The sequence below is a fragment of the Capra hircus genome, chromosome 19, assembly GCF_001704415.2.
Source record: "Capra hircus breed San Clemente chromosome 19, ASM170441v1, whole genome shotgun sequence".
NCBI lineage: Eukaryota > Metazoa > Chordata > Mammalia > Artiodactyla > Bovidae > Capra > Capra hircus.
The window spans coordinates 23614772-23641750 of NC_030826.1; the positions used below are offsets into that span (position 1 = coordinate 23614772).

General features: G+C 51.0%; 1 protein-coding gene across 5 annotated transcripts in view; it reads left to right on the top strand.

Moving 5' to 3' along the window:
• The window catches only part of RAP1GAP2 (RAP1 GTPase activating protein 2), a 215383-nt gene that overhangs the window by 177163 nt on the left and 11241 nt on the right, over positions 1-26979 (top strand). For all 5 annotated transcript variants that reach the window (XM_018064418.1, XM_018064419.1, XM_018064420.1 and 2 more), the window contains 8 exons: positions 653-753; positions 3385-3514; positions 6470-6625; positions 11868-11939; positions 12451-12537; positions 13878-14012; positions 22742-22879; positions 24654-24772. In XM_018064418.1, the coding sequence (XP_017919907.1) occupies positions 653-753; positions 3385-3514; positions 6470-6625; positions 11868-11939; positions 12451-12537; positions 13878-14012; positions 22742-22879; positions 24654-24772 (938 nt within the window). The remainder of the gene's footprint in view (positions 1-652; positions 754-3384; positions 3515-6469; positions 6626-11867; positions 11940-12450; positions 12538-13877; positions 14013-22741; positions 22880-24653; positions 24773-26979) is intronic.

The following is a 26979-nucleotide window of genomic DNA, read 5'->3' on the forward strand; positions in this document are numbered from 1 at the left end:
TTGAGTTTTGAGAGTTCTTTGTATATTTTCGATACAAATCCTTTGTCAGAAGTCCTATTACGAATTTTTCAGTTTTGGATTAGTTTATGGTATCAAGTCTAAGAACGCTTTCCTTCAGCTTTGTCCTTTTAATTTTTCCTTTGAGACTCAATTTATTTTCTGTACCTACAACACAGTGTTGTTGTAAAGACACAATGGTGAAATTATTTTGTAAATTCTCAAGTACTTAAAAAAGTCACATATTAATATTATCATATAGTGTGCAATGAAATTATGGCTAACTAGATTGGAAGTTATATATCCATAAGCTTGGGAAAATGTATTATCCATTAAACTTTGGAAGTTTTTAAAAAATCAAGGTATCTGAATACTGGTCATGCCTTTTTCTTTTTAAAGTGATCAGCGAGCAGTAGCTCTTGTTCAAATAGATATCTTCATTAATCGCCCCCCAAAATCCACCTCTGTTGAGTGAGCCCCATTAGTCCTTCCTCCTGAGGATGACAGAGCCATGGGATGGTGACTGCTCAGAATGGGGAAAGGAAGAAGGGGACCAGGTATCCGGACAACCACATTCCCTCCCTTGGTGGCACCAGTAAGCCTTTTTTTTTTTTTTTCCCCTTAACTCTTGTCCCTGATCCTGTTTCTCTTTCAGACCCTGGAGGAGGAGCTATTTGGGAACAATGAAGAGAGCCCAGCTTTCAAGGAGTTCTTGGAACTACTAGGGGACACGATCACGCTGCAGGACTTTAAAGGGTGAGTTTTAGCCTAGTGATGGTTCTGGCCCCATTGATGAAGCCCTAGAGAAGGATGAGAGTTAACAGCTGAGTTTTGGCAGGGAGGGGGCACGTGAGAATTAAAAACACAAACAAGGAACATGGGATTACTTTTTAGTAAGTGCTCAACATTCATTGATTGCATCTCTAAGGAATTTGTGGTACAGGTGGTGGTGGTGGTTTAGTCACTTAAGTCGTGTCCGATTCTTGCGACCCCATGGACTGTAGCCCACCAGGCTTCTCTTTCCTTGGGATTCTCCAAGCAAGAATACTGGAGTGGGTTGCTATTTCCTTCTCCATGTGGTACAGGGATAATCCCAAATGGCAGATGACCTGAACCAAGGCATTGACTTTTGCCCTTGGGATGCATGATGAAGTCATTCCACTTGAGACTTGCCTTCCTAATTACAGTTGGCTCAAACTGAGAGTTAAATGAATCCACCTTCCATTCCAGATGAGCAGGTCATTCACCTGCTAGGCATTCTGGAAAGAGAGTCCTGTGTAGTTTGGGGGGTGGGGGATGTGAGAAGTGACCATTTTAGATAATACACAAAAAAATTGGATAATAGAGTTGGTGCAAATACCATAATCCTTCTGGCAGGAATCTGTGCAACAGCCTGTGGTTCTGTAAGTGGACAGAGAGAATATTGGGGCAATTGCTTTGAAAGCTCAGCCCTTTATTTCCATTGACAAAGGCAACATTTGGGGAGGGCCTTCAGACCTGGCCAACCTATTCTTTGCTTTGTGGCTGGAGCACGACTAAACCCTCAGATTTCTACACCTCAACAGCCATCTTACCAGGATTTCCTAACGTGTGAATGCACCTAGCTCCGTGCCTGGCATGGCATAGGTGTTCAGTAATCACTTCCTTCCTCTGCTTCCTTCTCTCCTCCTCTTCTTTCTCCTTTTCCCTTTTCCCCTCGTCCTCTCTCTTCAAGGTCATCACTGCTGTCTAGAGTCAGTCACACATGGGTCAAAATCTCATCCCTGCCACTTATTAGCTCTGTGACTTTGAACAAGAGGTTAAGAGGACTTAACCTCTGCAAACCTCAATTTCCTTGTCTATGAAAAGGGAGATAAAGATAGCACTGACCCTACAGGCTTGTTGAAGGATTAAAATAGATAACGCACAGGAAGCGCTTAAGCCAGTTTCATGCGCGGAGTAAGCACTGGGTGTCATTATTATTGTTCTTATTATACCACTTTCCATTGGCTCTAAGATGCCGTCCTTACAAGATATATCCTGGGACTACCCTGCTTGTCCAGTGGTTAAGATTCTGAGCTTTCACTCCGGGGGGCAAGGTTTGGGGAACTAAGATCCTGTATGCTACAGGGAAAGTGAAAGTCACTCAGTCATGTCCAACTCTTTGTGACCCCATGGACTATACAGTCAATGGAATTCTCCAGGCCAGAATACTGGAATGGGTAGCTTTTCCCTTCTCCAGGGGATCTTCCCAACCCAGAGATCGAACCCAGGTCTCCCACATTGCAGGTGGATTCTTTACCAGCTGAGCCACAAGGGAAGCCCTTGTGCTTCACAGAGGCTGCACAGAGTGGCCCCCCAGATATATAAAACATCAAAAATAAAAAAAGTATATAAGATATAACTTGATTTCAGAGATGTTAAAATGTGAAAAAGTTTTATATCTTGCAGTTGATGAGATAAAATATATTAAAATCACCAAGGACTCTGGAGATCATATAACCCTATCCTTTTATTTTCTGAGGCCTAGAGAAATTAAGTGATGTGCCCAAGGGTGTGTGCTGACTTTGTGGCAGAAGCTGGTCTAGAACCTGGGGAGCTCCTAGCTCCCGGCCTCCTGTGCTTTCCTCCATGTGGGGCTGAGCACATTTCTGGCTTGAATTGCAATGTATGGGGGTTGGGGAGGACTTGATGTCCAGGGTCTATTTTATTTCATTTTCTTAAAGGAACCTGTATCCCACTCCCCTTGCTGAAGAATATGATCATGACCAGCAGCCATGTTTCTATAAAGGAAGAAGGTGCAACTCCTAGAAGCCTACCCAGTTCCTTAGTACTTTTCTTTCCTGCCTGTGAGGAGGCAGCCAGAGAAGGAAGCCCCTGGGATATCTCCCAGCTGGGTGTTGCCATGGCGGGGGAAGGGGCCCTCCACTTTGGGACTGACTGGGTAGAAGTCAGGCGTCTGTCCCCTCTTCTTGCTGACTCTGGATACTCTAGGGGGTGCTTACCACCATCAGGATGGCCGACTGCCCTTGCTCAGGGCTGCAGACCTGCCCTTGCAGAGAGAAGGGCTTATGCCCAGGCTGGGAGGCCCCTAGCAGCTGGGACAGCATTTGTCTGAAACTCTGGCTGGACCTCTGTCTTCCCATGGTGTGGAAGGGACATGGCCGAGGCTTGGAATGGAGGGTCTGCCTTTGTCTTCTAAATAATAATTTATGGTTGGAACACCAGGGCTTATCTGCTCAGATGAGGGTTATCTGCTTTCCCCACATGGTAATCTCTCTGCCCTCAGCTCTTCCATATCTTCCCATTCATTCTCCTGCCCCTATGTCCTTAGGGAAGGTCGTGCCAAGTCGCCCACTTCCCTTTTCTTTCTCTCTCCCTGCCACCACCTGCCTGTTTCCCTGACAGTTTCCGAGGAGGCCTGGATGTGACCCATGGACAGACGGGTGTGGAATCAGTGTACACGGTATTCCGGGACAGGGAGATCATGTTCCATGTCTCCACAAAGCTGCCGTTTACCGAGGGAGACACCCAGCAGGTAACTGTGTTCAGGATGGCTTTGGGAGCCCAGAGTGTGCAAGGTGAAAACCTGGATTCAGGCTGGTGTCCCCCAGGGCCCGAGGCCCCTCTCCCCATTTGCATAATCCAGAGGCCTGTCTGTTCAACTTTGTTCCTCTTATCAAAACCTGTCCTCCTGCGTTGTCACACCGAGGCCGCAGGTCACCAGCCTGTGTGGGAGGCGGGACAGAGTTCTTGGATACCCCTCTGTGACTGATGGGGAAACGGTGGTTAAAGGACTGTTTCCCAGGTGATAGGGGCAGAGTTGGGAGCAAAGCCCAGGTGCCCTGATCGTGGAGAGTGGTGGTGAAAGAGTACATCATGGGGTCTGCACATGGCAGCTTGAAGCCAGCTCTGCTACCTTAGGGCTTTGTGACTCTGGGCAAGCTGGTAACCTTGTGGTCTCATTCATCTCATCTGTCAAATAGGGGTTATACCACGAATGTCAGAGGGTAGTGGTGGAGATCACGTAGGGTCCCGATCGTAGGGCTCAGTACAATGCCTGGCTTGTGGCCGACTTCCTGCCTCACAGCTGTTCACTGCCCACTCTTCTGGCCCAGAGATGTAACGCTGGTTATTGCACGAGACACCCTGTCACCCCCCTACAGCTTTTCTAATCACACAGCCTCACCTCTCAGTGCACCTGCCATGGGCAGGAATCCAGCCTTTTGCTTGACTGGAAAACCCCGGATGAGACTGCTGCTTCACGTGTGTTCCCTCTTTCCCTCTCATTTGCTGCACAGACAGTTGCATGTCCTCAGGGAGGACCTGGTCTTTTCTTTTTTTAGTTTTGTTACTTTATTTATTTTTTATTCTTCTTTTTTCCAGGTTGTGATTTATTGATTTTTTTTTTTTAAAAAATATTCTTTGACAAGCAGCGTTTTAAAATTTAATGATGTGTAGCTTTGAATTTACTGCTTTAAATTTTTAATGCATTTTTGGTATCTTGTCTAAGAAATATTTGCCTTTTCTCAAGTCATAAAGATATGCTCCCAGCTTTTTTAAAAAGTTACTTTAAATTGGAGGATAGTTGCTTTACAATGCGGTGTTAGTTTCTGCTGTTCAACAGCATGAATCAGCCGTACGTATACACGTGACCCCTCTCTCAGGGCCTCCCTCCCACCTCCCACTCTCCACCCCCCCACCCCGTCTAGGTCATCGCAGAGCACCGAGCTGAGCTCGCTGTGCTATGCGGCAGCTGCCTGCTAGTTATCGAGTTTATACGTGAGGTAGCGTGTCTAGGCCAATGCTGCTCTCTCAGTTTGGCCCACCCTCTCCTTCCCATGCTGGGTCCACACGTCCACTTTCTACATCTGCACCTCTATTCCTGCCCTGCAAACAGTGTTTTGTTTGTTTGTTTTTTTAATAGGAGTTGTTTTGATGAGAAATAGTAGTTTTGTTTATTTACTGCTTTTAGCCGTGCTCTGCAGCATGCAGGATCTTAGTTCCCTGACTGGGGATGGAACCCCGGGCCCTTGGCAGGGAGAGCCCAGAGTCCTAACCCCTGGACCACCAGGGACTTTCCGACCTACGTTTCTTCCTCACTGAGCCCTGAAACCAGTAGCTGCTCCCTGCTGTGGCCCCGTTTGCCCCATCCCACCCTCTGTACCATTTTAGTCTCTAGACAGATAAGGAAGGGACTTGGGCCTTTCACCAGACTCGGACTGTTTTGTTTCTGAGCAGGGAACCCAGGAGGGAGCACAGATGTAGTATTATAAACATACTGCCTGGCTTCTTAGGAAGAAAGGAAATTGGCAAAGGAGGCTATGATTTGGCTCTGAAATAACTACTGAGTGTTCCGGAAGCAAATAGGAGCAAGACTCCTTTTGTATCCAAGCTAGGTTTTTGCTCAGTGTTACACCTTCAGCTCTGTTCCTTCACGGCCCCCTCACCCCTTGCCCCAGCCTAAGACTGAGGGCTCTTCTCTGCCTGTCTTGCTCGCAGTGTCTCCTCTGTTAAGCGGGATGTGCACAGATCTTGACTCTCAGCAAGGACTGAATAGCTGTTAATTTTTCATCTGAAGAAATAGGATGATGTGTGTGGAATAAGTGAGACGATTTGTAAAAGTGCCCAGCCCAGGGCTCAGTATACAGCAGGTGCTCAGTGAGTGGGAAACTCAATGGGAAACAGTTTGCATGCAGTAGGTGCTTAATAAAGGGACAAAGCTAGATAAGTACCTAGCCAGGATTTGGTATACAGGAGGGCCTCAACATTTGAAATCATGCACGTGAACAGCCCAGCATGGTTCCTGGCACACAGTAGGTGCTTGGTGATTGAGATCTCCTGTGACAGCGCCTGGCAGAAGCTGGGATCCTAAATTGGGGTGAGATTTTTCTCTCCCCTGTGACTGCCACCAAGCCAGGTTGCCCATATTTCTCTAAGCCTGGTTCTTCTCCCTTCTGGCCCCTCCTTCCCATGCATCCACATTTCCATCAAGTGCTCCCTTCTCTCCCAATCTCCTCTTCCAGGAAGTCTTCTCAGATTACCATTAGGCCTCTGACTTTACCCCCTTCTCTGCCCTCATAGTATCAGGCACTTTGTGGGTAGTGACTGATTTAGCAGTTGCTAAATCGCTTCGTTAGTGCCTTTGTTAGTGTTCTCAGGCGGCTCCGCCAGTGTTTGTGTCCCTCCCAGGTCAATTGTGAGCTCTCTGAGGGCAAAGCCCAGCCTCACTTTTTAACCATTTTCCCTGAGTCCTGAGTCAGGGCTAACTCTACATGCTGTAGAGCTTGGTCCTGACAACTTAGGCATTTTTCTCATTTTTTCCCTTTTTAGTGGCTTCTAAAGATTGAAAGAAAAAGGTCCCTGGAGAGAGAGGTCTTCGTGTCCCAGGGTTTATGTATAAAGATAGAATAATGAGGAATTTCCTATATAGACCTGTTCTGTTTTCAGGATGTTCTTACTGGCGTAGAATAATGGAAACCTTTTTGTTTAGCTCCAGAGAAAGAGACACATCGGGAATGACATTGTGGCCATCATCTTCCAAGAAGAAAACACACCGTTTGTCCCAGACATGATTGCCTCCAACTTTTTACACGCCTACATTGTCGTGCAGGCCGAGAACCTGGGCACAGAGCCCCCATCCTACAAGGTAAGGAGAAAGTCCCATTGGAGGAAGGACATAGAATCAGTAATATCGAGGCTTCATGGCTCCTCAGACCATTCTCCAAAAATGTGATAGATTTCCCATGAATTCTCGGGTTTCTGGGATTTGGGAGCGAGACTCTTGGAGAGCACCTTCTGAAGTCACCGCATCCAACTTGCTGCCCCTGGGCTTCCCAACCTCTAACTCAGGGGTTGAAGAGCTCCTTGTGTCCCTAGCTGGAATCTGGTAGTGCCGTTTCCTAGAGCAGGGAGGAGCCAGAGAAGACTGAAAGAGAAAAAGGGGAGAGGACTGTCAGGAAAGGGGCGAGGAAGGAGGGTGGGAACAAACAAAGGGAAGAAAGAAAGAGATGTTCATGGTGAGAAGGGTGGAGAGCAGGGGGCCTGGCAGACCCTGGCCCCTGGGTGGGCCCTCTGATTTAGCCATTCTGGGCAAATGATCTCGAGTTGAAGACTTGCAGGGGGTGGGTCGAAGCCTCCTGACGCAATGGCTCAGAATCCTTGGGGATGTTGCTGAGCCTCAGCTGCCCTCACCTTACCCCCTCCTGATGGCTGTGTCGCTAACCCTCTCCTTCGCTTCTCTGTGAGGAATGAGTCCAACTCCCTGGGTAAGAGTTTCTCTATATCACAGTGGTGATGGGATGCCTGGGGTCCTAGGGAGATAGACTGAGGCAGTTTTTAACGTGGATGTTCGACAGTCTTTGAACTCCTTGCAGATAAGGCTGAAATGTCAAGTTCACATGCTTCTTTGTGTTTTCTGGGGAGAGAGGCCATAGCTTAAATTCTCAGAGAGCTCCATGCTCTCAGGGAGAGGAAAAAGGAGCCTGGGAAAAGGAAACCGTGGGCCTGAAATGCTTCCTGCACATTTATTTATATTTATTTTTTGTTGCCCTCGGTCTTCGTTGCTGAGCTCCAGCTCTCTCTAGTTGTGGCGAGCAGAGGCGGTGCTCAGTTTCGACGTGCGGGCTTCCCATCGCAGTGGCTGCTCTTGTGGAGCACGGCCTGTAGGGCGGGAGGACTTCAGTAGCCGTGGCTCACAGGCCCAGTAGTTGCGGCTTGTGGACTCCAGAGCACAGGCTCAAAAGTTGTGGTGCATGGGTGTGGTTGCTCCGCAACGTGTGGAATCTTCCCAGACCAAGGATCGAACCCATCTCCCCTGCTTGGCAGGCGGATTCTTATCCACTGTGCCACCAGGGAGGTCTCTGTTTTCTCCATAGTAGCTGAGGCCAGTGCTGGTCTCTGGGGTTCCTGAGGCCATAGCATTTCCTAGCCATCTTTACACAGTATCAGTTTTGCCTGAATATTTTGGGAAAGAAAAAATGCTGTTATATAATCATGTTATATAATTTTTATACTAGTACAAACCCAAGTGTATTAAGTACAAAATTCACATCAGCTTTAAAGCCAAATAGGAGGCTTCAGAATAAAACAAAGCCCCCCCCACACCCCACCCCAACTCTCTCTTGTTGAGAAGAGCTGATTCCTTTACATGCCCACGTTCAGTCCTCTTTTGGTGTTGAGCAGTTTTAGCTGAAAAGTTGGAGAAGCCTGGTTTGGTTGTTTTCTTGAGGGCTTTGACTGACAGAGGTGGTCACTTCAAACAGTGGCTTGCTTAATTTCTTGGTGGAAGTAAGTGTTCTCATTCAGTGCCTGCCGTGTGGGCACTTGGAAGTGACATAAATTTTCAGGGAAGGGACAGAAGAGGCCGTGAGTGCAGTTCAACCATTGGGACACTCAGATGGGTCATCTAATAGCCAGTGGAGGCCGAGAAGGCGCCTCAGAGATGTGTAAGAGGAGGGCTCCCAGCCCTGCCAGTTCAGTTCAGTTCAGTTCAGTTCAGTTGCTCAGTCATGGCCGACTCTTTGCGACCCCATGAATTGCAGCATGCCAGGCCTCCCTGTCCATCACCATCTCCCAGGCCAATCAGTCATTATATGTACATATGGCTCGTCTACTGGCTGAATGAAGCCTCTTGTGAATGTTTTGTATCTGCTTTTAATTCCTGATAGGAAAAGGGGTTTGGCTAACTGGCTGTTCAGTTTCCCAGAGCTTTAGCAGAATGGGAAAATAGAAGAGAGAAAAAAAGTCAGAGATCCAGGGAAGTACCACCCCACCTCCAGTGGTGATGCTGGAAGTCTTTATAAACCAAGTCTCCCCAGCCGCAGTCTCCGGTCCCGGGAAATGCACTGTCCTCAGGGAGAGGGTGACAACCAGAGCTCATAAGGAGAGGGGGGCTGCACATGGAATGTGGGACCTCAAGCTCCACCTGCCAGACAGAACTGAAGCCAGAAGGCAAGACCTGTGAGTGGGGGCTGGGTCCAGGGAGGGAGCGGGGCAGGGAGGAAGATTAGCCTTTCACGGTACTCCCCAAAGCTTTGTCTATCCACGCCCCCAGCAGCACTCCAGTGATGGGCAAACAGGAGGACATGGTTAGATCCTTCAGGGATCCAAGTGTCACCCCTGCGGGCCTAGGGGCTATGGCAAAGGAGGCTGAGATTTCCTTTGGGGCTGAGCAGTGCCCCAGGGGCCCCCACTGGGGAGGACACACAACAGGAAAGAAGAGGAAGGGGTGGAAATATGCAGGAAAGGTCCCCACACTCAGAAGCTCTGAAATCCGGGGTTTGGTCCTGGCCCTGCCTCTGACTGCTGTGTGACCTGGGGTCGTTCCTTCCCTCTCTGGGTCTCTGTTGTCTTCTGTGTGAAATGAGGAAGTTGGAGTAGTTCTGACACGCTGAGCAGGGGAAGTAGGGGGAGTTGAGAAAGACGGGCGTGTGTGTGGATTAAGAAGTGGTTTGGGGGAACTCTATAGTATTTCAGGTGTCTTTTATTAGGTGCAGGCAGTGGCACCCCACTCCAGTACTCTTGCCTGGCAAACCCCACGCGCGGAAGACCCTAGCAGGCTGCAGTCCATGGGGTCTCTAAGAGTTGGACACGACTGAGCGACTTCACTTTTACTTTTCACTTTCATGCATTGGAGAAGGAAATGGCAACCCACTCCAGTGTTCTTGCCTGGAGAATCCCAGGGACGGGGGAGCCTGGTGGGCTGCTGGCTATGGGGTCGCACAGAGTTGGACACGACTGAAGCGACTTAGCAGCAGCAGCAGCGTGGAAAATAATAAAAGCTTCGAGTGATAATGGTTACCCCTTACTGGGCATCTGATCTTGCCGGACACTGTGCTCGGCCCCTGAGAGCAGTCTTCTTGGGTTCTCCCAAGCCAGGAAGGCTTCCATTAGCCCTGTGTCATAGGGGGGCAGATTGAAGCTGAGAGCTTATGTCTCATAAGGCCTGAAGCCACCACGCCTGGAGACAGTGGAGCTGGAACCAGCTCCAGTTGGGCAGCTGAAACCAGCCAACAGTCCTGTCCCTGTCTGACTATGGTCTTCGTCCCGGAGCTGTCAGGGCATGTGGGAACGTGGACTCACGACCTGGGGTGTGAGTCCCAGAAACATGAAACATCACATTGGAGTGTGTTTCCCATGTGAATTTCATCCTTAACCTGCTAACTTGAAACTCCAGCTGAACCATCATTAGGAGTCCCTCCCCTCCCAGACTCTTCAAGTTCTGCAAAAGCATCAGGTATCTTGTGTGAAGCAGACCACGGAGGTGGGCTGCTATCTGTGTACCTGCTTCCTTTCACTACTGGTCTGTTGCTTGGGCAACCTTGTGGTCCCCTAAGGCTTCCAGGCCGCGCTTGGACAGACAGGATCTTAGTAAGCCTGGAGTCCCTGGAGGCTCCCCGCCTCCCTGGTGCATCCTTGTTACCCACAGGCCCATGCCTCCTTCCTCTTTCTAGTCCTTAAGAGTCTCTCCCCAGAGTCACCTGCTGCCTCTCTCCTGAGCCCTGCCCCCACCCATGCTGGGAGGCCTTGGCTGGATTTAGAAAACAGGAAGGTGAGGTTGTGTTTAGGCAGCTTCTGCTTTCAACTCAGCCACCCAACTGTCCCCAGGAAGAGGGAACAACAGAGGCCTGGGCGTTTGGCTGGAAAACGGTCAGGAGATGGAGCATGTGGGGTCGAGAATGGCCGTCAAAGGAAGGCTCCTCTCTCCTTTCCATGGGCTTGTCTGGCTGGGTGACTGGGGTGGATTTAAGAACGTGTCTTCCTCAGTCAGCACAGACCGCTCTAATGCACCCCTGAGAAGGAGGGAGCGTCAGGATGGGAAGAAGGGAGAGCTGAGCCTGGCCTCTGGCCTCATCCCCGTCAGTAGGCCCTCAGTGGCCTTCCCCTCCCCTCCCCCCAGTTTTGGCTCCACGAGTGGAATTCTTGACTTGTGCCGTGGGTGCACGGTGGGTGGTGGAAGGGGAACAGTTTGGCAGCTGGAACCAGCCAGAAATCACGTCAGTCAAACACACACCATTTCCTGACTCCGCGCACTGCAGGAGTTGGGGGGTGGTGGCAGCTGTAAGGACAGCCCTGAGCTGGAGAGAGAAAGTCATATTGACCAGCCCTCTCTGGCTCCCGCCCCCTCCAGACCCTGGCAGGACCTTTGCTTGGCCGGGCTCCGAGCTGCCTGCTCACCCCGCCTGGCAGACTCTCTGCATCTGCCCTACTTCACAGGCCGGGCTGGCGGCAGACCAGCGCTGGGCTCACGTCAGCAGCCGCCAGGGGATGGAAGAGGGCAGAGTCTCCAGAGAGGCCTGCAGCCTCGTGGGCTGAGAGCAGGTGAAACCAGGGCACTTCCAGGCAGAGACGGAGGAGAGGTGCAGGTGTGGGGCCTGTCCCGAGCCTGGGAGACCCCAGAGCACCTTGGTGCCCCCTCTCACCAAGTTCCTGCTCATCAGGCGGGCCAGAGGTGCACACTCTACCCAGAGCCTGGGACACCCCCATGCAGAGCACCTTAGTGTCCCCCCACCCCTAATTCCCAGCCTCCCTGTGGCCTCTCTGTAGGGTTAGCATCCCAGTCGAATGAGGTAATGAGATACCATTTCCTGGGCCCTTGTTACTGCCTTAGAATTAGGATTCCAGGCTGCTCCTCAACCCTGTCCATTGTCTGGCTTCCAGCCTCGGGAATGCAGAGGAGGGCACGTGGATGGCTCTATGCTGTCCAGCCCCACTTCTAGGAACAGTGACTCCGGTGTGCTGGCAATGGCTCAGGAGGCATCTTACTGTATTCTCGGAAGGGGCGGAGGGAGAAGGGAAGTCAATCCCCCAGGACCGGGGCTTCAAACACTCGTCATCCTCAGCCTGCGTTTCCTCCCTCCTGGCCCACACCAAGCCCCTCTGTGTTTCAGGTCGCAGTTACTGCACGGGAAGACGTGCCCGCCTTCGGCCCACCCCTGCCCAGCCCCCCTGTTTTCCAGAAGGTAGGAAATTCTCCTTTCTGCCCTTCTCATATCTGAGACTCTAAGTTTCCACACCTGAGTGGCAGGGAGTGCAGGGGGCCGAATTGGGCTAGAACTCTCAGGAGCGCCTGCAGCAGGGTCAGGGGAATCTCCTCGTGTGGGGTTTCGCCCCACCTCTGCTTGTGCTGCCAGCCTGGCCGGCACAGGGCCTTTCGTCAGGCTGTTTGACCCTGGGTTGCCTTTCTGCCAAAAGAAGGGTTTTATGCCATGATCCAGTCCCAGGAGTCCTGCACACAGATGGCTTGCAGTCATGGAAGTGCCACTGTGGGGTGTGAGGGTTGGTTTCCCAGACCCAGGGGAGCTGGTTTCCGTGTTGGTATCTTAGCAGGTGGGCTTGGGCTGGGCTAGAGATGATGAAGTGTCAGACCTTTGAGGGGCTCTTCCCAGAGCCTCTATTCTGCCTACCTCTTCCTGTGGCTGAAGCCCTTTGGGAAACAACAGCTATAAGGGTGGGATGTCTTGTCTGTTCCAGGGCCTGGAGTTTAGGGAGTTTCTGCTCACCAAGCTCACCAACGCGGAGAACGCTTGCTGCAAGTCAGACAAGTTTGCGAAGCTGGAGGTGAGAGCGTGGTTTCTGATCTTCCTTCTGCCCTTCTGGATAGCCTTTGTTCTTGGGGGCTGTTTAAGATGGGGAAGCACCATCTTTGCCCCTCTGAGCCTTCAGCCTTGTGTTGGTATGGAGCTCTTTCTTCTTGTGGGAACTCCATCCAAACTTTAGGTCTAGTCAGCCATTCCCTGATCAGCACCTACCGTGTGTTGGACTCTGTTCTGTTCCCTGGGATCCTGGGGTCCTGGAGACAGAGTTTCTGCCCTTAAAGAGCTTATAGGCTGGTGGGACACAGGTGGGATGCGGCGCACTGGACTGTGATGGAGGCCGGTACTGAGGCTGCTTCTGCATCTGGGGAATGGAGGGCATGTTCAGGGAAGGCTTCCTGGAGGAAGTGGCCCTTGAACTGCCGAATCTGGATACCTGATAAATCTTTTGCCAGGAAGAAAGAATGAGAATGGTTATTCTAGGCGTGAGAAACAAACAGCATGAACAAAGGCCAAGCAGATTCTGAGCACGACTTTGTGAGCATGACTCTAGAGGATTGAATGTGGCCTAAGCGTTCATGTGGAGTCTGGAATGGTGGGAGGCCCCTTTGGCGATGCTAGGGGGTCAGATCAAGAAAGACTTCCAGCTAGAGGCCCTAATAAAATAAGGGAGGGTGTGGGAGAGAGGCGAGATTGAAGGGGAGGAGGGCAGGAAGGGTGGCCAGTTAGAAGCTATTATAGGAGTCCAAAAGACATGGTGACAGCTGCTTATACTGGGCACAGGAAATGGTTAGAATCAGAAAGACATGATGTTTATAAGGGTATGGGGAAGTGGGTTTGTGAGGTGGCTCTTGAGCCTTTGGCTTGGGCTCTAGCTAGCATGGGGACCGCTGGAGATGGGTTCTATCTAGACCTGCTATTTGGAGGTGCTCACAAAAGCTAAGTTGCTGGAAGGGCTTGTTCTGGTCTGTGTGAATGCCCTCCCTCCACTGCCGCCCTCCACTTCCCCCCGACCGATGAAGGCTATATACATGGCCCTGGATAAACATTTGGATGGAGAAGAGCTCTGGGTAGTTGGGTACATGGAGGTGGCGCCTAGGGCAGAGATCTGGGCAGGGAGTCATCAGGGCAGAGCCGTGGGAGGGCAGGATGGTCCAGGGAAACGGGGCAGGGGTAGAGGGCAGAAGGCCTGAGTTAGCTGCAGCGTTTGTGAGTGTGGAGCTCAGACAGGAGGTAGGTCCACACCGTCGCCCGGATGCAGTTGATCAGAATAGCAGCCCTTGGGCCAGGTGTCTGGATCCCCCTAGGGAGCAGGCACGCCTCTGCCACCAGTGCCAGCTTCACAACGCCTGTTTTCCCTTCCAGGACCGGACGAGGGCCGCCCTCCTGGACAACCTTCACGATGAACTCCATGCCCACACTCAGGCCATGCTGGGACTGGGCCCAGAAGAGGACAAGTTTGAGAATGGGGGCCATGGGGGATTCCTGGAGTCTTTTAAGGTACAGGCACAAGAGTGGCTGGCTATTGCTAGGGCAGCGAGGTGTGTGTGTGTGGGGGTGGACCCAGGGAAGACAGCAGGGCAAAGTCCTCGTGATCCTAACCCCAGAGCCCAAGTGCCAACCAGAGGGGCGTGGGCAGCAGGGGCATCACAGCTGTTTGCAGAGGGCAGGGGCATCGGGGAATGTGAGCAGTCGGAGCACCAACAGCGTCTCTGGCCATCTTCTACCTCCTTTCTTTGATCTGTGTCATCTCCTCCTGGTCTGGTCGGGTAGGCAGAGATGGGGGAAGCGTTAGCAGCAGGAGAGGAGCCTGTGCAAAATAAGAACATTACCGCTTTCATCTGCCTCTTTCAGTGGCTGGGGACCCCAGGGCAGGATAGCAGAGGCAAGGACACAAGCCTTAGGGGTCTCTGGCAGCCAGTGTGGGAAACTGCAAGGGTTGTTCCCAACTGGCAGGGCAGTGGAGGACCTGGCCAGGGCCGGTGGGATGGAGTTACAGGCAAGTCCTTGTGGACTTGGCAAAGCGGAGACTTTTTTCTAACCAGAGAGCGCTACTAAAATAAGTACTGAACCTCCTGTCCCTGGACGTGTTCACGTCGGGCTTTGACAGACACTTGGGATAAAGAGGCTAATCGTCACTCGCTTGCCAAGTGCTTGCTGGTCTACCCAGTATTTACACCCATCATCCAATCTGAGCTTGGCTGTCGTCTTGTGCAGTTGGCAGAACTTGGGTCTTATTGTTGGATTGGTCAAAAAGGTCATTTGGATTTTTCCATAGTATCTTTTGGGAAAACCCGAACGAACGTTTTGACCAAATCAATATTTTTCACTCACACACCAGGGGATAGACTGAGTGAGGCCGAAGGGCTGCTTGGAATGTTACCCCTACAGGAGAGGTGGAACCTTGTTTCAAACCCAGGTTTTCTGGTCTTTAGGTCCGTGTTCTGCTGGATTGCCCATTGCACAATGATTTATAAAGCTGCCATTTTGGTGGCAGTATGTGTGAGGTCGGGTCGAACCTGCCCATATTAGAATCCCAGCCCTATGTGATCCTGGGCACGGTCTTTAAAGTCTCTGAGCTGCGGATTCCTTACCAACAATGCAGGGATGATCAATAGGACCTCTGTCGTGGAGTCAGTGGGAAAACTCATTGAAATAATGCCTGGAAAAGTGCATGTGGCCTGGAATACGAGAAGCGCTCAGTGGAGGTGTTAGCTGGTATTACTGTTTTCATGGAAAGTGAAAGCTTAATGCACACTATCCCATCAAAAGCCTCACGACTGCCCTCTGCCCTGTGAGGAAGGCTGTTATTATAGGCAGGATAATCTTGGTTTGATAATTCACACTCAGTTTTAATAACGATGGGTGTGATTTTACATGTGAGGAAGCTAAGACTCAAAGAGACAAAGCAGTTTGTCCCAAGTCACCCAGCAGACACGGGAGTTAAATCTGGGTCTGCCAGATTCCAAAGGCTCTTGTTCTTAGCAGCTACATGACACTGCCTCCTGGTTCCCGACTCTGTTAGGACTCCACCCATGCTAGCCTGGCCCGGACAAGCCTGGGGTCCATCCCTGGCTGCCAGGCTGGACTGTAGAGAGCAGGGCAGGGCTCTGCTGGCCTAGTTGGGGCCAGCTGCTGAGATTCCTTACAGGGGTGGGGGTAGGAGCCAAGCTGCTTGCTGAGGCTGGCAGGAGATTCCTGGGGCATCTGTTTCAGTCCTGATGGTCAGAGCCAGGCAGGGTGAAATAGAAATTGGGAGATCAAGAAGAAAGGGGGATGAGGGATAAGAGACGAGATGAAAGGGGAAGAAGGAGGGAGCCAGGTTGGCTGGCCCAGCCAAGAGAGGGGTGACCGTACCAGGTAATTGGGAAAACCTTTGTAGGTTCCCCCAACCCCCCATCACGGCAAGCACATCAAGCTGTTCCTGAGTCCCACAGCCAATGTAATTCATGTAAGACTCGAGCTGCAGGTGGCTAGCTACCATCATGCTGTATATTGCAGACATGTAACGAAGCCTCTGTTGCTTTCGATTTTGCAGGTTTTTTTCTGTATCGAGGAGTTAATAATTAATTTTTTAGATTTCAAGTGTTTCTATAATCTGAAAAAGCTTGTAGGCTGTGGACAGTGGATAAAATGGCCCCAGCAGCTACAGACAGGCTGTGAGTCTAAGGGAGAGTAGCCTGAGGCCGTTTGTCCAGGCTCTTGCCTCCAGCTGGAGAAGCAGTAGTATCTTTGACTCCAGGGGGTCCAGTTAAAGGGCTTTTCCAAGAGACATGCTTCAAGACTTTATCATTGCTCGTCTTTGATCCCGTAATCCCGGGAATCCATCTTTTCAACCCTAAATCCTTCCAAGTGTAAGCTGAAGATAGACTCGCCTCTGCCTTCTGTTTCCCTGTCTGTCTGCCTTTGAGGCAGCACTGTTGGGTAAGGGGAGGGGATAGTCACGTCATGGTCTCTGTCGTGGTCAGTCACACGAGTAAGCCTTCAGAGCTCTGCCAGTTATGATTAGCTTATTTTTTGCAAACCTTGCTGGGAACACAAGTTCTTTCTCCCTGTCCCTTCCATTGTTGCCCGCATGTCTCCCAAGCTGGGGGCAGGCCAGGTGTAGTGGCATGAAGCCCAGTAGATGAGAGGGTTCTGATGTTTGGGCCGTGCCTGTGACCTTGCCTTGGGTCTGACCCAGCTCAGGAAACCGTCTCTAGTTTTGGTATTTCTTTAGGGGCCACTTGAGTGGTGTTGGGTGTCAGAATCACTGGCATTCCCTTGGAACTCCTCACCCAGACCTCCGTGGAATCATTCATAGAAACGGTGTAGGAAATGACCTCAGGAAGAAAAGTTGCGTCTTTCATCTCTTTCTTGTCAAATTTCTCATCTCATAGGCACGTGGAAACAGAACAGAGAATTCCCAGGACTGAAAGCCATCTCAGCCCTCTCTCCCCTTGCCTCTGATTGTTCTTCCTTCACCTCCAGGGCAGACCCATCACTGCCCTGGGCTGTGCTGCCCGGCACATTACTTAGAATAGCTCTTCATCTGTTACTTCAATCCCCTTGGCTCTCACTTAAGCTTTTCTCTCTTGAGAAACAGAACCGCTCGTTTGTGAGCATCTAGGCATGCTTTTCAAACTGAGATGCTTAGAAATATTCTGAGGAATCTGCCCGTTTACAAACACTTTGAAATTTGGCACTGTTGCTTTAGATGAGTATCTATCTGGTGCTTTGCAGGTGGTGCTGGTGGTAGAGAACCCGCCTGCCAATGCAGGAGATGTAAGAGATGTGGGTTCAGTCCCTGGGTCAGGAAGATCCCCGGGAGGAGGGCATGGCAACCCACTCCGCTAGCCTTGCCTGGAGAATCCTATGGACAGAGGAGCCGGGTGGGCTACATTCCATGGGGTCGCGGAGTCAGACACGACTGAAGTGACTTAGCACACATGCACGTGTAAGTATCCATCTATCTGTATGTGCATTTTTCTAATTATAGGGGCTAAACTTTTACCTTGAAACTCACCATTAAAAGATATTTCTATGGACTAGGTAGGTATATTGCATATACCGTCCAGGGACCACTGTTGTTGGAGTCCTGTGAACATATTTTTGGAGTCTTGCAAGAAGACTTTTCTTTAAAAGGAGTGTACGTTACTGAAGAATAGTGACCTCTTGACTACTGTTCTCGAATGCCATTCTCAGCCACTGCCATCTACTGATGAAGTTTTTATTCATCCTGGCGGGCTACAGTCCAAAGGGGTGCAAAGAGTCGGAGATGACTGAGTGACGAAGCATGCACGCAATAAAAGGAAAAGAGTGATGATACTTGATGTATCCGCATGCTATGTGAAAGAAAGTGAAAGTCGCTCCGTCATGTCTGACTCTTTGCAGCTCCATGGACTGAATTCTCTAGGCCAGAATACTGGAGTGGGTAGACTTTCCCTTCTCCATTGGCTCTTCCTGACCCAGGAATCAAACTGGGGTCTCCTGCCTTGCAGGCAGATTCTTTACCAACTGAGCTATCAGGGAATTAATACCCCAAGCAAGAAACACGGAGCTAGCCCTGTAACCCTCGGCTGACCTCATCATGAAGAAGGGGGATGAAGGACCATGGAGGGGATGGTCACCCAGTGTCAGGGGAACTGGGACCACGGCAATCAGGGAGTGGTCAGGTGACTTCTTCCCATCCTCTGAGGGTATGTGGTAGGTGATGCACTGGTCTTCTCTGACCCCTAGTGGCAGGAGAGGAGCACCGAGCTGCAGAAATCCCTACAGGCAGGGCAGCCCGTAGCTGTGGCTTGGAGCTCTGGTCTGCCGAGGTGGAGATGCAGAGAGATATTTCCTTATCCCACTGGGCTGCTAGAGGGACCGAAGATCCGTTATGGACCTCAGTACTCCCTGATTAGGAGCCATCTCAGCAGGCCGGCAGTTAGCACCTTTCTCTCCCTGCCTCTGGTGCTTGCCTGGTATCAGTATGCATGTCCCCATTAGCGCTCATGTCTGGGCACTGTGTCTTGAGTTTGTTAAACTGGAACACTCACAAAACCCATCTGTAAGCATGAGAGGTTTGTGGTTGACCCGGAGGAGATGTGCTTCCTCCATGATGCTAACTGGTACTCAGCTCCCTTCCCAGCTGAAATGAAGTGACGTGAGCAGGTACCCAGAAAGTGACTCCCTCTCTCTTTTCTGACTCTCCCAGAGGAGAACTCATTTGAAGGTAAGCCAGGAGGTGAACTGAGGGCTGGGAAACCCTAGTGACTGGGGGTGGCGATGCAACCGGAGGTGGTTGGCTGGGAGGAGAGCAGACTGTGAGGACAGGTAGGGATAGTTGTGTGAATTGGGAATAGACAAATCAGAGACTCCAAGGGCTGGAAATGTTAAGGTTTCAGATCAGTGCACAGAAGACCTTTCCAAAGGTCATGCTGTCCGCTGCTGGCACAGGCAGCCTTGAAAGCATGAGCTTGTCCCTGGGAAGCAGAGGGGCGGTGCAGTGTGGCCTGGATGTACTGGGGTGAGTGGGAACAGGTCTAGTTGGTCCCTGCAGAGTTGGTCCCTGCTGATACTCCTGCAAAGGTTTCATGTGCCTTTGTCCCCTTGCCTTCTTCTTTCTACAGCACTGCCCTCCGCTCTTGTCTTCACCCTTTACCTTCTGCCCAACTTGAGAAGCCTAGTGCTTCCAGCTCTACAGCAGGTTGAAACTGATGGAATACTTTAGACCGTGTCACTGGGTGATTTTGTCCGAATCAAGCATTATTTTAGGGTTTGGAGGGAGCCATTGTCTTGTTCTCCTTTGGTCCCTAAGGGTGGAGGAGGAGGGCTGGCCCTGAGCGTGCAGGTATCACACCAGGTGTCTGGCACGCCCATGTCATCCTCATGTTTATGGACCAGAGGACTGTCTCCGAGAGGTTCATATGCTCTACTGGGAAGAACCAGGATGCAAACCCCCTCCTGTTTGCTTTGAGCAGCAGATGGCTGCCCTGCACATCCCTGGAATTCCCTGTAAGTCCATTAGCTATCATTCTTGCCTTGTTGACTCAAACAGCGGCATCAGGGGCATTCAAGAAGATTCTTCCCTGACATCACTGTTGGAGATTTTTTTTGTGTGGGTGTGGTGGTGGTGGTGGGGTGGGGAGGTGCTAAAGCTTCATGGTTTCTGATCACCTTTAGTCCATCAACCAGTTGAATTATATGTTGAATCGGAACCACTTTTGGGATCCTGGAGCCCTTCTATTTAGAGACCAGGTTCTGAGTTTGGGTCCTGGCTCCATCCCTTACCTGCAGTGTGACCTGGGTCATCATTTACCTGTAGGGACCTTTTCTATCAGTGCTGTCCTCTCTGTATCTGAGAGTGGAAGGATTCCGTAAGATCGTGTATGTGGAGCTCAGTAGACCAGATACCATCACACAGGGCTTATTACCCATGTCAGATGTTCTCTGGAAAGAGACAGCAGGGAACACATCAGAACATAAATGACTAGTTGACGTGGCGTTGTTGATGACTAGTGCTGGTGGCACCTGAGGGCACCCATGGAATGAAGCGATGCTGAGATTTATGGAGCACTTGATTCATTTAAGGATCTTTGACGTTAATCTGGGGACTCCCTAGCATGGTACCCTGCTTTCCCTGCCTTCAGTTCTCCAAAAGGTCCATGACTTAATGATCTTCGCGTGATGAAATGAATAGAATGTGGTGGCTGTTTTAACCATGTTGCAGTAAACTGTTGCTCAGTGACTCTAGAGCCTAGAAAGGGAGAGAAGAGGAGAAAGATGAGATCCCTTAAGGGGTGTCTTTGGCTCAGACAGGAGAGGCTAGGTGGCATGAGGAATGGGAGGTTGATAGGTTTCATGCCTATTTGCAAACAGTGCTCCTTCCTGCATCAGCTTGCCTTGACAGGACGGAAAGGCAGGCAGGTTGTGGTTCTCAGCGGGGCCAAAGCGTGAATTCCTGACCTTGAGGAGACACCCCCAGGGGTCTGCTGTGTGGGTTGGGGGCACCATCTGTGCTGATTTCTTGGGACCACCGTGCTGCGGACCAACCTCTTCTCTCGATACTTTAAGGGAGGGAAGGAGGTTAGCTCTTCCACATGAGACCATCTGGAGGTTGGCTCATGGAGTGTGTAAGCTGACACATGCGTGTGCGAGTGTCGGAATGAACCCCGTGAGGATGGGAGCTGTGTCCACTTGTCCATCCTTCCATGTCAGTTTTCTGAAGCTGAGCCTCTACTGGCTCACACAATAAGGAAAGTCCATCAGCTCACTGAAAACGGCCTGAGGTGGCTCATGGTCATCCAGGTTTCTTCTCCTTTTCCCTCTGGCATCCGCAGCTCGTCAGCTTCGTCCCTCAGGCTTGATGCCTCTTGGCCCCAAGGTGGCTGCTGTGGTTTTAGAAGCAGACACGTCACAGTTCTTTTGGGGGTCGTTGAGGAAACCTTTCGCCAAAGTCCCCAGAAGGCATCCCCTCATGTCCTACTGGCAGGGGCATGGGAGGTCAGGATTTACTCCTTTGTCTCAAGGAGGAGAGGGGACATTGGATCAATGGTGGCTCTGCTGCCAACAAGCGACATGGCAGTGGAGGGGAAAGGCACCTGTTTGTGAGCAACTAAGGATATCTGCATCCATGTTTGTATGTGGACCTGAGGCCCTGGGGCCCTGGACAGCTAATGAATGCAGAGGGCGCCCCCTACTGGCCCTGGGTCTTTGGTGTCACCCTACTTTTTAAGGAACGTGTCCTGTTCCCCCAGCTGACGTGTATGCTTCTTGGGGGTAGAGGATGAGTCTTCAACTTTTTTGACTCCCTTCCCTTAAATCTCCTTATTTCAGGCACAGTGCTGGGCACATGGGAGGCACACAACAAATGCTTATCACTAACAATAGAGTAGCCACATACCTGGGTTATTTATGATGCTCTGGGCCCTCTGTGTGTAAGCTCACCAGAGCCCTGCGGTGTAGATCTCCTCCATCCCACTTCACAAGTAAGTCTCAAAAAAGCCAAGGAACCTACGAGGGACACCAGCTGATAGGTGGTGGAGCAGAGAGTCCAGATATAGTCCTGGCAGTAGGACCCTGGCACTCCATGCTGGTGATCTCTAAGCTGCATTGCCTCCTGGCTGTATTATTGAGTCACCGAATGAGTGATTAAAGGGAAGTGATGGGAGAGATCTTCCCTTCCTAAACATTCAGGTCATCTTTGAAGGCGTCCAGAACCAGGGAGTAGCATCCACGTGGTAGGTGGGATCCTGTGGGCCTTCCCTGGTCAGGAAATCCTCCCCTGGGTCAAGCTGAACACTGCCTCCGGAGGACCACTGCCCGTGAATCCGGTTGCAGAACCACGTTGGTCTGCAGAGCTGCCTGAGGGTGTGGTCATCACCTCCCCGGTCCATCCCTGCTGAGGGCTCAGCAGCCTTGATTTGAGCTCTTCTCATCCCTGCCTGCTCTGTGACAAGCCCCTGGCCATCCTGGTTGTCCCCTCCTGGACACGTCACTGTTTGGCCACGTGCCCTTTGGGCTTTGGTGATCCTACATGGGCCTGAGCAGCCCCATGCCCCCGCCGAGAACCCACGCCTCTGCCCGGTCCGAGCATGCATCTCTTCTTGCAGCAGCTGTGTCAGGTTGGAGGCTTGTCCTCATAGTCTCGTAAGCCTCTGCAAATGCAGGGGAAGGCTCAGTGCCTGGATTAGTAAGAGCTCCTTATGGTTCAGCAAGGTGAATGTATTCCACATTGCACACAGCACACTTTGGGATGATGGCAGAGGGCTAGCTGGTGCATAAATATAGAAATACATTTAATTTGTGCAAGAAAAAGTCAGATTGGGGTCAGGCACATGACCATATTTAGTCCCCACGTGATCCTGCATGGAGTGCATCATTCTCGTTTTACAGATGAGGAAGCTGTAGCTTGGACAGGTGGTAGCCAGACGAGGGTCACCCGGGTTTACTGGGCTGTCCAAACCTCTCTTTCCTCACCTGTAAGATGAAGATAACGGCCTTTGTCCACCTTGCCAGGAGCTGGGGCATTGGCCCCTCAGACTCCTTCTGGCTGCTGTCCTTTCTGACCTCTGCCTGCAAACAGCCACCCATGCCCAGAGCATGGAGTATATGAAAATACTTTGCAAACAGTAGTGAGTGTGGGTGGGTGATCATGTGTGTGCATGCTGAAGGCTGCATCTGCAGACCCCGTCAAGCGGACAGGGCCATCAAGAGGGACCAGACTCCAGCCCTCAGGCCTCTGTCATCTGCTCTCCCCGCAGAGGGCCATCCGCGTGCGCAGCCACTCCATGGAGACCATGGTGAGCAGCCAGAAGAAGCAGCATGGCGGGGGCATCCCCGGCAGCCTCAGCGGGGGCATCACCCATAACAGCGTGGAGGTCACCAAGACGACCTTCTCGGTGAGAGCCGCCTGCCCTGAGGGTGGCACGCAGGGCGCGGGGAAGATTCTCCAGGCCCCAGTAGGGGAGGCTGGGGCCAGGCAACTTAGAGCAGGGATGACAGAGGGAAACTGAGGCTGTTTGGGGAGTGAGGCCTGTCTCTGAAATGGAGCCTGCATCCCTGGGGTTGGCCCAGCCTAGAGGCCCTTTTGTCGTCCTGTTCCCTGAGTTTCCTCGACCACTGAGCCAACCTCAGAGCCAACCCTGCAAAATGGGCCTGAAGTGAGTCTCTTTGCTTGGGGGCTTGGGACCCCTGACTGCGGAGGCGTGTCCTTGCTTTGTTCTTATTAATGATAACAGTAGCTGTCTCCTACCCCGCCCCACCCCCTCACACCCTGCCCCCCCCGGCTTGCTATGCACTAGGCACTGAGCTGTATCATTCATGAACATTATCTGATCCGTTCCCATGACAGCTCCTGGAGGGAAAGGAGACCCAGAGGGTTTAGGTGACTTGCTACAAGTCACACAGCTAAGCTGAAGAGCTGGGATTTGAATGCAGGTCTCCCTGATCCAAAGCCTGAGTTCCTAGTCACCGTGTAGACGGTTCCCAAGGAAGGAACCTGGCAGGTCTGTGGGGTTTAGTCTGGTCAGCTCACACCAGAGGCTGGCCAGGCAAGGAGCCAGTCAGTTCTTTAAAAAAGCAAAGTGACTTTGTATCTGCACAGATCAGACTCTTTTCTTTTCATTGCAGAACATGTCTACCACAATACTAATCGTTAGTATTATAAATAATGTCCCACAATTTCTTTCTTTATTTTTTGGCCATATTCCATGGCACGTGGAACCTTAGTTCCCCAACCTTAGTTCCATGCTTCCTGCATTGAAAAGTGGTCTTAACCGCTGGACTGCCGGGGGAGTCCCTTGCATAATTTCATTTAACTTACCAAATATTTTCATAGCTATTATCTGGTTCCTCCCACAAAGTCTGTGAATGAGCAGGGCAGGGCTGTTTTATCTTTATTCTGTGGATGAAGAGACTGAAGCCCAGAGGGTTTTGTCACTTGCCTGAGGTTGAACAGCACGTGGAGGGCAGAAGTTGGGACCTGGGTGAGGAGCCTGGTGGGCTCTAAAGGTTGGCCACAGGCTCTCATCTCCCCCTCCACGGTCTCCCAGCTCTCCATGGTCCCCTTGCATGTGGCTGAAGCAGAGCCACATTCTTGGGCTCCCCCTGCCCGGAGCTGTGTGTGCACCTCACTCTGCTGTTCTCAGTCTGTCTTATTATTGGGTCCAATCTGTGACACCGGCTTGGACCCATTTCTTGGTAGAGTCAGGAGCCCAGGCACACGTGCTTGTCTGTTAGCGGTTTGCCGTATGACCTAGGCCAAATCTCCTCATCCCCGGGCTCCTTAGCATCCTCACTGGTGAAAGCCAGAGACTGGTCCAGGTCTCTCCCAGGACTCTCAGCTCTGTGGTTCTCAGCCTGAGTCATCCTGTCTTTCTAAATATGTGGGACTCTCCTTAAGGTGACCCTGACCTCCAGGAATGCTGATCTTTGGTAGATTGTTACCTGGGTAACAGGTTTGGCTTAAGAACACAGGAAAACAGGCTGCAGGTGGCTTGAGTCTCCGGGTCCCAGCTCCCATTCCCCCCTTATTAGATCTCACCTTCCTGGCTGGCTTGCTGCTTTCTGGGATCTCCTCCAGACCAGGGCCTATTTGTAGGTGGGAAAGGGGGACGAGGAGAAGGAGGGCTGAGTCTGGGGGGTCAGCACTCACTCTGGCAGTTTCATTGGCAGCCTCCAGTGGCAGTGGCAACGGCGAAGAACCAGTCACGGAGCCCCATAAAGCGGAGGTCGGGGCTCTTCCCCCGTCTGCACACGGGCTCTGAAGGCCAAGGGGACAGCCGGACACGATGGTAACTGTCAGTTCTCACCACTGCTGCAGCTTTCAGAGGCCTACCTTGGGGAGGGCTTGGCATAGATCGGGAGATGGCTTCCTGTTGAGCCTGGTCCCCACTTCAGGCACCTGCACACCCCCGTCACTCATTCAGCTCTTTATCCACCGAGGCAGGTTTGGGCGATCTCTGCACAAGACTTTCCAAAGCTGTATACAATTTGCATTTTGACCCCAAACTAGAAACACCATTGGGCTTCCCAGGTGGGCTTCCCATCTGCCAATGCAGGAGACATACGAGTTGGGAAGATCCCCTGAAGGAGGGCATGACTGAAGCAACTTAGCATGCATGCATGCAGAAATGTCACTACAATTCTTTTCTTTCTTTGCCCCCCTTCTTCAGTGCTTATTCAGATGTCAGCTCTTATGGAAACTTTTGCCTGATTCTCACAGGCAGAGGTTATCAAACCTCCTCTGGGTTTCTAGAATGCTCTTTCTCTCTCTTTTTTGTTTTAAAACAACTCTCATGTTGCATCATACTTCACTTGTTCCTGCTAGTGGTCTTTCTGATCATTTAATCACTGAGCCCACTTATCATTTAATTCAGTAAGCAGCATCATTGAGTGCCTGCCCCATGCTGGGCTCAGTGCTCTGTCAAGAGCTACAGAAGATGAAAACTTGCCTTCCAGAAGCTTACCATCTTGTGAAGGGAAGGGAGGCATTGGTGTCCAGGCCTCCAAGTTGTCTGTCTGCAGCCCTGGATGGTGCACCATGCCTTGGGCTTGAGCATGCAGGACCAGGGGCAGGTTTATAGAAGGGGCTGAACAAGCTCTATCTGAAACCTGTAAATGTGAGTAAGTCCCTGTGGGCCCCCCAGGAGAGAAGGGCAGAATTGGAAGTGATCAGACTGCAGGTCTTGAGCTTAGGAGAGCTCTTGACTGAAGAAGGAGAGACGGGAGCTCCTCGGGTGGAGGTGATGTTTAAAGAGGGACCAAGGAGTATGGTCACACCACAGAGTATATAGAATGCCTGGGGAAAACCTGCATTTAGGGGCAAGTGGAGAGAGGAAAGCCAGTGAGGAAGACTGGGAAGAAGATGAAAGAGGAGAGAGCCTGGAGATACAGGGGTAGGGAATGGGTCTCAGAGGCCAGGAGAAGAGACATTCTTGGAGGGAGAGTCAGCTGTGCCAAGTACACAGAGAAGTCCAATTCAAAGACTCAAACCGCGGCTTGGGTTGACAACCAGGAGATCGTTGTGAAAGTGTTACTTGCTCAATTGTGTCTGACTCTTTGAGACCCCATGTGACTGTAGCCTCTGTCCATGGAATTCTCCAGGCAAGAATACTGAAGTGGGTAGCCGTTTACTTCTCCAGGGGAATCATCCAGACCCAGGGATTGAACCTGGGTCTGCCACATTGCAGGCACATTCTTTACTGTCTGAGCCACCAGGGAAGCCCTAGGAGGTCACTAGCACCTCGTTAAAAATACATTGAGGCACTGGGGTGGCTCTAATAATAATAATAAAACAAATAATAACACATGTTGGTGAGGATATGGAGAAATTGGAACTCCCTTGCATAGCTTGTGGGAGTGTAAAATAATGCAACTGCTTGTAAAAACAGTCTGGCAGTTCCCCAGAGGGTTAAACAGAGAGTTACTAAATGACCCAGCAGGTCCACTCCTAGGTATGTACCCAGGAGAAATAATATATATGTCTATATAAAAAGTAGCATGAAGATCTTCATAACAGCGTTCTTCATCATAGCCCAAAGTGAAAACAGTCCAAATGTTCATCACTTGAAAAATGGATAACTGAAATGTGGTATATCCATAATGTGGAATATTACTTTGCAATAAAAAATAATGAAATTAGCATGGAATATTGCTTGCAATAAAAAGTAGTGAAATACCATAGTACCTACTATGGCATAGATGAACTCTGAAAATGCTATGCTAAGTGAAAGAAGCCAGTCACAAAAAGACCGCACTGCATCGTATGATTCCATTTATACGGAATATCCCGAATAAGCCAATTCATAGAGAGAGAGTCGACCAGTGGCTGTTGGGGGGAGGAGAGAATGGGCAGCGATTTAAGTGCATCCAGGGTTTCTTTCACGGGAGGCTGAAATATTCTGAAATTAGATTGTGGTGATAGTTGTACAACTCTGTGAATAGATTGAAAACCATTGAATTGCACATTTTAAATGGGTGAATTGTACAAGGATTATAT